This window comes from Mobula birostris, chromosome 3, assembly GCF_030028105.1.
Source record: "Mobula birostris isolate sMobBir1 chromosome 3, sMobBir1.hap1, whole genome shotgun sequence".
Taxonomy (NCBI): domain Eukaryota; kingdom Metazoa; phylum Chordata; class Chondrichthyes; order Myliobatiformes; family Myliobatidae; genus Mobula; species Mobula birostris.
Window position 1 is genome coordinate 58,777,854 of NC_092372.1, and position 12,885 is coordinate 58,790,738.

A 12,885-nucleotide genomic window follows, 5' to 3' on the forward strand; every position below is an offset into this window, starting at 1 on the left:
TACTTCCTTAAGCACTCTGGGATGCAGACCATCTGGCCCTGGGGATTTATCTGCCTTTAATCCCTTCAATTTACCTAACACCACTTCCCTACTAACATGCATTTCCCTCAGTTCCTCCATCTCACTGGACCCTCTGTCCCCTACTATTTCCGGAAGATTGTTTATGTCCTGCTTAGTGAAGACAGAACCAAAGTAGTTATTCAATTGGTCTGCCATGTCCTTGCTCCCCATAATCAATTCACCTGTTTCTGCCTGTAGGGAACCTACATTTGTCTTAATCAATCTTTTTCTTTTCACATATCTGTAAAAGCTTTTAGAGGCAGTTTTTATGTTCCCTGCCAGTTTTCTCTCATAATCTTTTTTCCCCTTCCTAATTAAGCCCTTTGTCCTCCTCTGCTGGACTCTGAATTTCTCCCAATCCTCAGGTGAGCCACCTTTTCTAGCTAATTTGTGTGCTTCTTCTTTGGAATTGATACTATCCCTAATTTCCCTTGTCAGCCACAGGTGCACTACCTTCCTCGATTTATTCTTTTGTCAAACTGGGATGAACAATTGTTGTAGTTCATCCATGCGATCTTTAAATGCTTGCCATTGCATATCCACTGTCAACCCTTTAAGTGTCATTTGCCAGTCTATCTTAGCTAATTCACGTCTCATACCTTCAAAGTTACCCTTCTTTAAGTTCACAACCTTTGTTTCTGAATTAACTATGTCTCTCTCCATCTTAATAAAGAATTCTACCATATTATGGTCACTCTTACCCAAGGGGCCTCTCATGACAAGATTGCTAATTAACCCTTCCTCATTGCTCAATACCCAGTCTAGAATAGCCTGCTCTCTAGTTGGTTCCTCAACATGCTGGTTCAAAAAACCATCCCGCATACATTCCAAGAAATCCTCTTCCTCAGCACCCTTACCAATTTGGTTCACCCAATCTATATGTAGATTGAAGTCACCCATTATAACTGCTGTTCTTTTATTGCACACATTTCTAATTTCCTGTTTAATACCATTCCCAAACTCACTACTACCGTTAGGTGGCCTGTACACAACTCCCACCAGCGTTTTCTGCCCCTTAGTGTTATGCACTTAGTGTTCTCGAGGGTCATCTTGAACCCCATCTATAGATTTTAACTGTGTTATGGAGCACTAAAAATAAGGGTACAAGTTTAGCACTGGTCCACTTCCACAGGATGAATGAATACAATTGGACTGGCTTAGACAACAAGGATCATATAAGGAAATGGAAAAAAAACTTTAGTCCACAGCAAGTTTAAGTTTAATTTAAAAACATCAAGAATTCAGGAGTTATTTGTCATAACAGTATAAATATCATTTTTATTTCTTATAAATAAATGCTAAATTACAATTGGCAAAATCCATGCTCCGTAGTAAAAATAAAACAATAAGCATATCTAAAATAGCTCTTCATAAAATGACTATATTGAAGATACTTTAGGGGTAACATTTCCAAGTATCAAATAAGAGATTTCTCCTCAAAAAAAAAGGCACTAACATCATTCATGTTAGTTGCTAACAACATTAAACAAATGTACCAGATCTGAAGCAACAAAGGTATTATGGTATATCAAGTTACTCTGGAATATCAAATTTGTAATGGAGAAAAAAAATCCCTTTAAAATATCCAAACTACCAGTGACACCCATTTAAATCATTTAATTCAACAATGATTTTTACTTAATTAAGCAAATTTATGCTCATGAATTAATCTGCAGAATTCATTGTTAATTTCCCACAAATTTATGCTGATTTATTAGTTATATATAGCCTCCTGTGCCTTTACTAAAAGCTGTAAATCTATTTCACTATTGTTACATCAGTAGAGAACTTGTAATGGCAAAACTGATTTTACATTGACAAAGCAAAGATAGTTATTAAAAAAGGGCAATTTGGCCACTGGTAGCAAAAGTTGTTTTAGTTGCTGTGAGGAGATGTTTCAAAAAATAAATTACTAGAAACACTGAAAACCTAATTCAGTATAAAAATATCTTTACAAATAAAAATTTCTTCAACCATTCACAATAGAATACAGATATTTACAGTACAGTATGGGCACATTAGCTCTGAAAATCACAGTAACCCATTTTATATGAACAATTAAGTATTTGGCACCATTTTCAGATTATACAATTTGAATCTCCAGTTTAAAAGGGAATGTTCTTACTTTCCTTGAGTTTCTTTCTTACATCTTTAGCAAAGCAAAAAGCAATGTGGTTCACTTGTCACTCTAGTATACTCTATTTGATCCAATGAATTAAATTCAGTTTTATGGATAAAGAATATCTTAAAAATTAAGATCAGTATATTATTATAATGCTTTAATTACGGCAATGTTTTGAAAGATCATACAATCTTATTTGTTTTTGAGCCAGGTAACAATATACGGGTATGGAGTGTAAAACCTCTACTTTATAAAATATAGAAAGCCAAGCCAGAGTACTGAGTGACATTTTTTGAAGTATTGGAGTAATGCTGATCTTTTTAATAAACTAAAACAGCAAAATTGATAAATGTGTTGTGTAGAATGTTAGACCAGCCAATTACTTGAGTTAACGATAGCCCATACAATCTAATATATTCCTGAAATTAAGTTTACTTCATTTCAAAGTTACACAAAAATTGAGGAAATTAATGTTGTAAAAGATTCAGCGTGCAACTTCTCAAATAGTCCTTTGGAGAGACCTGTGGCTCCATTTGTGAAATATTCAACTTGTCTGCTTGAAGTCTACTCCTTAAAATAAACTAAAACTGGGAAGAGAAGCAAAGTATTTTAATACTAATTTTAAATTAAGAATGAGCCAATTATTTTAATTAACATCAAATCTGCTTGTGTTAGAAAAGGTATGTTATTAGCCATCATGTTTAATTGCTTTAATTCTCTGAATAAAAACCCTTCTTTGGATCTTCAATTAACATATTACTCTAACTGTATCGCCCCACTCTCCAATACAGTTTCTTTTTAAAGCTGGAACTGGTGATCGGAAAGACTATCTTCTGCATAGGTTCAACTTAAAACAATATTAACAACAAAAAAAAACTGCAGATGCTGGAAATATGAAATAAAAACAAAATGGGGACATTTTTTGGACAGCATCTGTGGAAAGGGAAACAGTTAATCTTTCAGTTTGAAGACTCTCGGTCTTATTTCTAAAACCAAGTATAGAAGACATATCTGAAAAACTGCTTGACCAGAAAAAGGCTAACAGAACTAAGTTATCTTGCCCTATCTGGACAACCTCAAAGATCTGAGCTAAGGAGTAAATAAGCAATCTGAACATCACTGAATGACACGAAAATGTGAGCACTTCATTCAAGTTCACTCATTGTCATACAATCCTCAAGACTGAAACTGATAGATTTAAGTATATGGAGCAAAGGAATCAGATTTTACCAAAATGGGTGACAAAGCAGGCGTGAGGTTTTGAAATAAAACTTTATTTTATTTTGACTGGATCTGTCCTTAATTTTTTAGGTAGTAATCTTTGTAATGGATGGGGAGTAAAACCGTGCTGGGCGTGAACATTGTAAACTACATCCAGAGAGAGCGATTGTAGAACTTAATGTGAAAGTAAAAGAGAGAGTCTATTGTTAGACAAGTTTCCCCAAGATCAAGTGGTAAGGTTTAACATGGCGAGATGAGAAAGACAGCTGGATGGTAAATTCAAGGAGTGGAGATCCCTGGAGGACCAGGTAGCATGTTCACAGGATTATAATTCTATTATAATTGAATTGAATGAGTATGATCAGAACATGAATGTCTTCCTTTAATGTGAGGAAGCATCATTATTCAAAATTGTGGAAAAACCTATGCTGATCATCATCATAGCTTGTCACACCAGACAGCCGGCCACTCTAGTGTTGTTTGGTTGATGTTGAGCAGGTCGGTGTTAGCTAAATCAGGTGAGAGTGGGCAGTTGCGCAGAACGTATTCAATGTTCTGTACCCTTTCACCATACTCACAGGATTCGCTGGTCCTTAAACCCCACTTCACCATATTGTCTCCTGTCCTACAAACTCCCGCTCTCGCTCTGTTGCGAGTGCACCAATCCTGTACGTTTGGGGGGGGGGGATGTTCCACGCGGTAGTTCCTCAACTGTAGCAAAGCTTTTCCTCGATTTTTAAGTGGTTGGAAATTGGCACATGATTAGATTAGATTAGATTGATGGTGTAGTGGGTGCTGTGGATCTGAGTTCTATTTACCTTTCTCAATTTTTGTTATAGTGTGTCCTTGGATCTCCGGGGGAGCAATGCCCGCAAGTCTGTTAATGATGTTAGTGGGTGTGGGGCACAGTGTGCCCCTGATTATTCAGTAGGCTTCGTTAAGCATATTGTTCATATATAAACATTTAGGCTAAATTGGAACATGTGTTTTAAACAAAAGGTACATTTACACATTTCATTTCTTCAGATTTTATTAAGTACCATAAATTACTCACTTGCAATTTAATGGTCTGCAGAACATTCTGATACTCATTTAGGGGAGCATGCATCCCGGGAATGACAAAGAGGGCTCCCCGATGTTCTAAGCGGGGACAAAGAACTGACAGTGGTAGAAAGGCCATGGTGACGCATTTCCTGAATTGCACGTTCTCTGTACAATCAACAATTAAAAAGAGAGTAATTTTGTCTGGAAACATTAGACTACCAATAACTTTTGGTGTATAATCAAAACTATATGCTCAATGAATAATTACATTAAAAAATGTTCTTTCAACATGACATAAACAGTTAAATATTTCTAGTCACTCAAACCAAACTATGTTCCAAATATTAAGCCTTATAGAAAGGTTTCACCAAACAATTAAGGTAAGCCAAAAGGCTTAAATCATGAATGGCCTCAAAATTTTAAATATAAAGAATGTATACATTTTTCACACTATACTAGAGATGTTACCTTTCAAAACGTTCTGTTGTGAGTTGCCGTTTCATAAGATCAAGCTCAGTTTGAAGCTGTGAAGATTTTGTACGAAGCTGAACTAAATCATGATTCTGACTAGATCTGTAAAGAATTTGCAACATTTGAGATAAAGAACAGCAGAACGTCAAAATGTCAGTTATCATTTTTAAGGGAAGTAGATACCAATAGGAAATGTGTGAGGAACCAATGACACAGAATACTTGAAATGTTGAAAGTCTGAAATGAAGGAATTAACCAGATGAAGAGAAAAAACCTAAATTTTCCGTTAGAACTTAGTTCCAACACAATAATGTAAGGCCAAACATCTGATATTGCTGAAATGAGGCCTGGGCCAGTTACTTGTTATTTTAATTCCCCATCCACTCCTACCTTGACCTCTCCACTATGGCCTCTTAAACTGTTCACATCTCAGGTAGAGGAATAGCAATTTATTTTAATAGCCATACATAAATTGAATAAATAGTAAATATATCACAGAGGGCAGAAAAAGGGGAGGAGGGGTGGCATTACTGGTCAGGGATACTATTACGGCTACAGAAAGGGTGGGTAAAGTAGCAGGATCCTCTTTTGAGTCAATATGGGTGGAAGTCAGGAACAGGAAGGGAGCAGTTACTCTACTGGGGGTATTCTATAGGCCCCCTGGTAGCAGGAGAGATACAGAGGAGCAGATTGGGAGGCAGATTTTGGAAAGGTGCAAAAATAACAGGGTTGTTATCATGGGTGACTTTAACTTCCCTAATATTGATTGGCACCTGATTAGTTCCAAGGGTTTAGATGGGTCAGAATTTGTTAAGTGTGTCCAGGACGGATTCCTGTCACAGTATGTGGACAGGCCGACCAGGGGGAATGCCATACTAGATCTACTACTAGGTAATGAACCGGGTCAGGTCACAGATCTCTCAGTGGGTGAGCATCTGGGGGACAGTGACCACCGCTCCCTGGCCTTTAGCATTATCATGGAAAAGGATAGAATCAGAGAGGACAGGAAAATTTTTAATTGGGGAAAGGCAAATTATGGGGCTATAAGGCTAGAACTTGCAGGTGTGAATTGGGATGATGTTTTTGCAGGGAAATATACTAAGGACATGTGGTCGATGCTTAGAGATCTCTTGCCAGATGTTAGGGATAAATTTGTCCCGGTGAGGAAGATAAAGAATGGTAGGGTGAAGGAACCATGGGTGACAAGTGAAAATCTAGTCAGGTGGAAGAAGGCAGCATACATGAGGTTTAGGAAGCAAGGATCAGATGGGTCAATTGAGGAATATAGGGAAGCAAGAAAGGAGCTTAAGAAGGGGCTGAGAAGAGCAAGAAGGGGGCATGAGAAGGCCTTGGCGAGTAGGGTAAAGGAAATCCCCAAGGCATTCTTCAATTATGTGAAGAAAAAAAGGATGACAGGAGTGAAGGTAGGACCAATTAGAGATAGAGGTGGGGAGATGTGCCTGAAGGCTGTGGAAGTGAGCGAGGTCCTCAGTGAATACTTCTCTTTGGTATTCACCAATGAGAGGGATCTTGATGATGGTGAGGATGATATGAGTAAGGTTGATGTTCTGGAGCATGTTGATATTAAGGGAGAGGAGGTGTTGGAGTTGTTAAAATACATTAGGACAGATAAGTCCCCAGGGCCTGACAGAATATTCCCCAGGCTGCTACACGAGGCAAGAGAAGAGATTGCTGAGCCTCTGGCTAGGATCTTTATGTCCTCATTGTCCACAGGAATGGTACCGGAGGATTGGAGGGAGGCGAATGTTGTCTCCTTGTTCAAAAAAGGTAGTAGGGATAGTCCGGGTAATTATAGACCAGTGAGCCTTACGTCTGTGGTAGGAAAGCTATTGGAAAAGATTCTTAGAGATAGGATCTATAGGCATTTAGAGAATCATGGTCTGATCAGGGACAGTCAGCATGGTTTTGTGAAGGGCAGATCGTGTCTAACAAGCCTGATAGAGCTCTTTGAGGAGATGACCAGGCATATAGATGAGGGTAGTGCAGTGGATGTGATCTATATGGATTTTAGTAAGGCATTTGACAAGGTTCCACACGGTAGGCTTATTCAGGAAGTTAGAAGGCATGGGATCCAGGGAAGTTTGGCCAGGTAGATTCAGAAGGCAGAGGGTCGTGGTGGAGGGAGTACATTCAGATTGGAGGATTGTGACTAGTGGTGTCCCACAAGGATCTGTTCTGGGACCTCTACTTTTCGTGATTTTTATTAACGACCTGGATGTGGGGGTAGAAGGGTGGGTTAGCAAATTTGCAGACGACACAAAGGTTGGTGGTGTTGTAGATAGTGTAGAGGATTGTCAAAGATTGCAGAGAGACATTGATAGGATGCAGAAGTGGGCTGAGAAGTGGCAGATGGAGTTCAACCCGGAGAAGTGTGAGGTGGTACACTTCGGAAGGACAAACTCCAAGGCAGAGTACAAAGTAAATGGCAGGATACTTGGCAGTGTGGAGGAGCAGAGGGATCTCGGGGTACATGTCCACAGATCCCTGAAAGTTGCCTCACAGGTGGATAGGGTAGTTAAGAAAGCTTATGGGGTGTTAGCCTTCATAAGTCGAGGGATAGAGTTTAAGAGTCGTGATGTAATGATGCAGCTCTTTAAAACTCTGGTTAGGCCACACTTGGAGTACTGTGTCCAATTCTGGTCACCTCACTATAGGAAGGATATGGAAGTATTGGAAAGGGTACAGAGGATATTTACCAGGATACTGCCTGGTTTAGAAAGTATGCATTATGATCAGAGATTAAGGGAGCTAGGGCTTTACTCTTTGGAGAGAAGGAGGATGAGAGGAGACACGATAGAGGTGTACAAGATAATAAGAGGAATAGATAGAGTGGATAGCCAGCGCCTCTTCCCCAGGGCACCACTGCTCAATAAAATAGGACATGGCTTTAAGGTAAGGGGTGGGAAGTTCAAGGGGGGTATTAGAGGAAGGTTTTTTACTCAGAGAGTGGTTGGTGCATGGAATGCACTGCCTGAGTCAGTAGAGGCAGATACACTAGTGAAGTTTAAGAGACTACTAGACAGGTATATGGAGGAATTTACAGTGGGGGCTTATATGGGAGGCAGGGTTTGAGGGTCGGCACAACATTGTGGGCCAAAGGGCCTGTACTGTGCTGTACTATTCTATGTTCTATGTTTCTTGGTTTCTGTTATTTTGTATTATTTATCCCCCAATGGGATAAATTTCTCATATAAAAGACTGAGTTATCCAGTAAAAAAACAAAAGTTTGCATATTTGCAGGCAGTTTATCAAAAATACTTTTGTTGTTATTTAGAATAGGGTTTCAAAAAAAACTTGCAATTACTGTTCTTAGAATGGAAAATTAACAATCAACTATATGCAGGAACTAGAAGCCTCTTTGGAAGCAGAATAACAATTTTCTGTTCAGCAATATGCACTAGTTGAGAGTACAAGAGTGTACTTGAGCTTCAGATCATTCTCTCTGGTGACACATCTTGTACCCAAACAGCAAAACTGAGATTAATAAATCACTATTCTAGCACATGATAGACGACATGGAACTTTACAGCGGCCACATCATTAATTGGCTCTAATGTAGCTTTAGTAATGAAAGGTAGAGCAATTCAAGTTTTCCATCCTTTATCTAAAATTAAGATGCCACAAAAGGGTTATGAAGTTACAAGGAAATCACCAGTGGGTTCAGAATATCACTACAGATTTATAACAATTAAACTCAATCCTCCCATTAATCACAAAGAGAAAATCTGCAGATACTGGAAATCAAAACAATACACACAAAATGTATTCATTTGTATTCATGTATTTTGATGATTGTATGAGTTTTTGGAAATGGATACATACAATCCATTTTAAATTTTAGCATGTCTATAGAAAAAAATTGAGATATTTAAACTGAAGTTTGTCAGTAGACCTGCAACTTCTCTCCTACCTGCCGATAAAAAAACTTCCACTAGCAAGTTAAGAGTGGCCTCTCTTGTGAAGAGAGGTCAAGAATTAACAGAAAAGATCCAAAAGAAAAAATAGGAGTATATGGCAAGTGTTCTTGTGATTTATCTAATAATTCTGCCCTCCTTTTAGGAACTTTGTATTATTGATGAGGCAAAGGCTAGATTTTGTAAATTATGGCTTGCCACTCAAATCTAGGCCTCTCCAAGGCATGAACTTGCCTTCCTTCAGCAGCTTCAGTTCAAGAGGATTCCTGACACTCAGCTGCTGCGAGACTGTCAAGCTGGATGAACAGCCAATTACATTTGAGAACTCTTACAGACAGCATGCTAACCAATTTTTCTGGCTATTGTTTTCAGCATTCCACATAGTGCTGAATAAAGGACAACATGCACACAAGATTAAGGCACAAGCTGAAAGATAAAAAATATTAAGCCTAACAGCCCAACTCTGTTGTCACTGGCAAGGTGCCCATGCTCTTCAAAAGCAAACAAAAAAAAGTTTGTTATGCCTCTCCGGTGGAAATTTGCAGAGATCCTGTCAATAATGTCTGCCGCAATGCAAGCAACTCATGGTAGGAGGCCAGAGCACAATGAACGTAAAATCTTTACAGCTAGCCACAAGGATCTGCATTAGTTTCATTATTTACTTCTTTATTAATGGTTTAAATTTTATTCTTTGAAATCCAGATCAGAAAATTTGCAAGCAACACCAAGATTGCAGTGAGGCAGTGGACAGTGAGGAAGGTTTGCAGCTGAATCTTAATCAACTGTGAAAATAGGCTAAGAAATGACAGATGGAATTTAATAGAGACACGTGTAAGGTATGCTTTGGGAGGACAAACCAGGGCAAGACTTACACAGAGAATGGTAGGGCTTTGAAATGCGAGGCAGATTTATAATTCATAAAGTTAACAAGTTTCACATCACATGCCGGTGATAATAAACCTGATTGTGATTCCTACAAAGTCCCTAAAGGGAGCTTTTGGCACACTGGCCTTCATAAACCAAGGCATTGAGTAAAAGAGTGGGATGTTATGTTGAAGATATACATGACATTGGAGAGTCTGAATTTGGTGTACTGTGTGCAGTTCTGGTCACCTAACTACAGGAAAGATATCAATGAGCTTGAAAGAGTACAGATTTGCAAAGAATTGAGGACCTGAGTTATGGGGAAAACTTGAATAGATTAGGACTTTATTCCCTGGAGTGCAAAAGATAGAGGGGATGAGAGTATACAAAATCATGAGGGGTTAATTCATTCAGGTTGGGGGAGACTACAACAAGAGGTTATGGGTTTAGGATGAAAGGTGAAATATTTAAGAGAAATCGGAGGGAAAACTTCACTTAGAGGGTGATGCAAGTGTGGAATGAGCTGCAAGTGGAAGTAGCAGATGCAGGTTCAATTGTGATATTAAAGAAAAGTTTGGTTAGGTACATGGATGGAGAGTTTTAAAGGATATGGTTGGGGTGCAGGTAGATGGCACAAGATGGACCAAAGGGCCTATTTCTGTGCTGTAGTACTCAATGACAAGAATAAGTTCTATTTTTAAATTATGTTTTAAACTTTTATATGTTTTAATAGTGAGAGCATCTAATGTTTCCCAAACAATGAAATTTGAACACAGCTGGTTTAAATTTGAGAAGTGTTCACTGAACCATTGAAGTATTTGGACAAAGAAAAGCTATCATAATTGGCCACTGACCATTAAGTAAGAATCACTCACACTTTGCTTTCTGCGAGAGAAAGCTTGTCTGCAAGAAGCTGTATCTCTGACTCTTTTTCATGCTTTATGAGGTGACACTGAAGCTCCTTTTCACGTGTTGATGTTAACAATGTCTCAAGGTTCTTTATGGTGACCCTTTCACTGCTCAGCTGTTTCTTTATAAGTTCATTTTCAGCCTTTATATCTTCTAGTTCACTTATAGTCTGTAAAGATGTTAAGAAAATGTATTGAGAGAACAAAAAATACATAACCCAGCAGTTTCACCAGAACAAGGAAAGATTAAGAAAATTAATCAAGATCTTCACTATATTATCTAGTAAATTTAAAATAGCAGTGAAACTCAGAAGGTACAGAAGATGCTAGGAAGTTTAATGTTATACTTGGGTAACTGAAGGATATGATTAACTTGATTAGAAGATCTCAAACCTAATCAGAAATCAGTAATCCAATGTAAATTTAGTTTGTAATTTGCTTGGGCCATTGGTTAAAATTATAGTAAGTACTGTAGGGTGCAAAAATATTATTGTGAAAGATACCATTATATAGCTAAAGCTAACTGAATTTGCCTCAAAAATGGAGGAACAGTTTACTTCAGAAAACGGTGCCTCAGTTTCTTTACCCAGTCGGATGTATGGTATAGGCAGGATATGTGAGAAGGGAAGAGGAAAAATGAGCAATAATATTCTGTAAGCCATCTATTTAGCTGATGTACATTTTCATTATAAAGGCAACCCCCTCCCCCAACAAATTATAACCACTCAGGTAACGAAAATTCACAACTAAAAACTGAGATACAGAATAGAATTTCCTCTCATGAACTTTTGTGAAAAAAGTAGATAAATCAACAACCTTTCTTTCAACTCATGCTTCTTTACATATAATACACACTCAGTGGCCATTAGGTATACTTGCTCTTTAATGCAAATATTTAATTAGCCAATTTGTAGCAGCAAATCAATGCATAAAAGCATGCAGGCATGGTTATGAGGTTCAGACCAAACATTAGAATGGAGAAGAAATGTGATCTAAGTGACTCTGACCGTGCAATGATTGTTGGTCCCAAATGGGGTAGTTTGAGTATCTCAGAAACTGCTGATCTCCTGGGATTTTCAGACACACCAGTCTCTGGAGTTTACAGTTTGGTGCGAAAAACAATTTAGAAAAACCCAATGAGCAGCTGTTCAATTCTGTGAGTGAAAACACTTTTATGAGAGAGGTCAGAGGAGAATGGCCAGTATGGTTCAAGTTGACAGGAAGACAACAGCAACAGAAATGCATTGCAGTGGTGGTGTGCAGAAGAGCATCTCTGAATGCACAAAAACAACAAACTTTGAAGATGGGCTACAATAGCAGAACACCACACCAGGTTCCACTTATGTACCTAATAAAGTGTCCACTGAGTGTATATTGAGGAGGGAGAGTCACCTGCATTCTATTTGATCAAAAGGAAAACATAAATTAAAACAAAGAAAAAATTACAATAAGTTCATTTTCCTTTAAGACTTGTTCTAATTCTTAAAATTTCCCACTTTGTAAGCTGCTTTGATTCTGAACCATCTGGACTAAAATTACAGAAGGAACTCTAATGGGAGATAAAATATGCATCTAAAGATACACCTGTAATATTACTGTTAATGTTATCAAGCCATACCCTTTCATGTTCCATGCTTTTAGAAGTAAGCTGCCGTGACAGGGTGTCCTTATTAGAATCTAGTTGGGCACAAAGTTCCCTGATTGCAGACAAATCTCCGAACACACGAGATTTTTCAGCTTGTGTCTGTCGTAGCTCTTCCTCCAGTTTGGACATGCTTTTAGCAGAATTTGTTATTTCTTTCTCATAAGCTTGTTGGGCAGATATGTGCTAGTTTAAAGAATTTGTGGTTACATACACAAAAACAAGCATATAGTTAGCACCTTAATCTTGAAACAAATAACCTTTACAATGTAGGTTAAGAGGTAAGCTATCAGCAAAATAAAGTAAAAATAAAGCATTTTATAAACTATTTTCAGTACAGCCTTCCACTGAGTAGCTCCTGGAACAGCATTTGATCTCAAAGTGTAGACAGTTTACATGCTAGAAAACAATAGAGAAATGTAGCCAACAGAAGAAATGTCTTACATGAACAAATAATGAGAACAGATAATAGGAAGAAGAAAACATCAGGACAATATAAACTTAAAAGGAAGTATGCTTGAAAATATATACTACTGAAGTTAGAGAACATGACTAGTTGAATCGACATGTAAATGAACACCGACTGCAATAAGGCATAATAAAAAGTTTTTCAATAAA

General features: G+C 38.0%; 1 protein-coding gene across 6 annotated transcripts in view; it reads right to left on the bottom strand.

Annotated features, from left to right (window-relative positions):
• Window positions 1–1,305: 1,305 nt before the first annotated feature.
• Window positions 1,306–12,885, bottom strand: part of cep135 (centrosomal protein 135) — a 122,516-nt gene continuing 110,936 nt past the window's right edge. For 5 of the 6 annotated variants that reach the window (XM_072252680.1, XM_072252684.1, XM_072252682.1 and 2 more), the window contains 5 exons: window positions 12,244–12,453; window positions 10,593–10,795; window positions 4,916–5,020; window positions 4,458–4,612; window positions 1,307–2,769 (listed from right to left, as the gene is read on the bottom strand). In XM_072252680.1, coding sequence (XP_072108781.1) covers window positions 4,492–4,612; window positions 4,916–5,020; window positions 10,593–10,795; window positions 12,244–12,453 — 639 coding nt within the window. In that variant the 3' untranslated portion in view covers window positions 1,307–2,769; window positions 4,458–4,491. Of the gene's footprint in view, window positions 2,770–4,457; window positions 4,613–4,915; window positions 5,021–10,592; window positions 10,796–12,243; window positions 12,454–12,885 lie in introns of all 6 variants that reach the window. The other variant, XM_072252683.1, reaches the window with a different exon arrangement.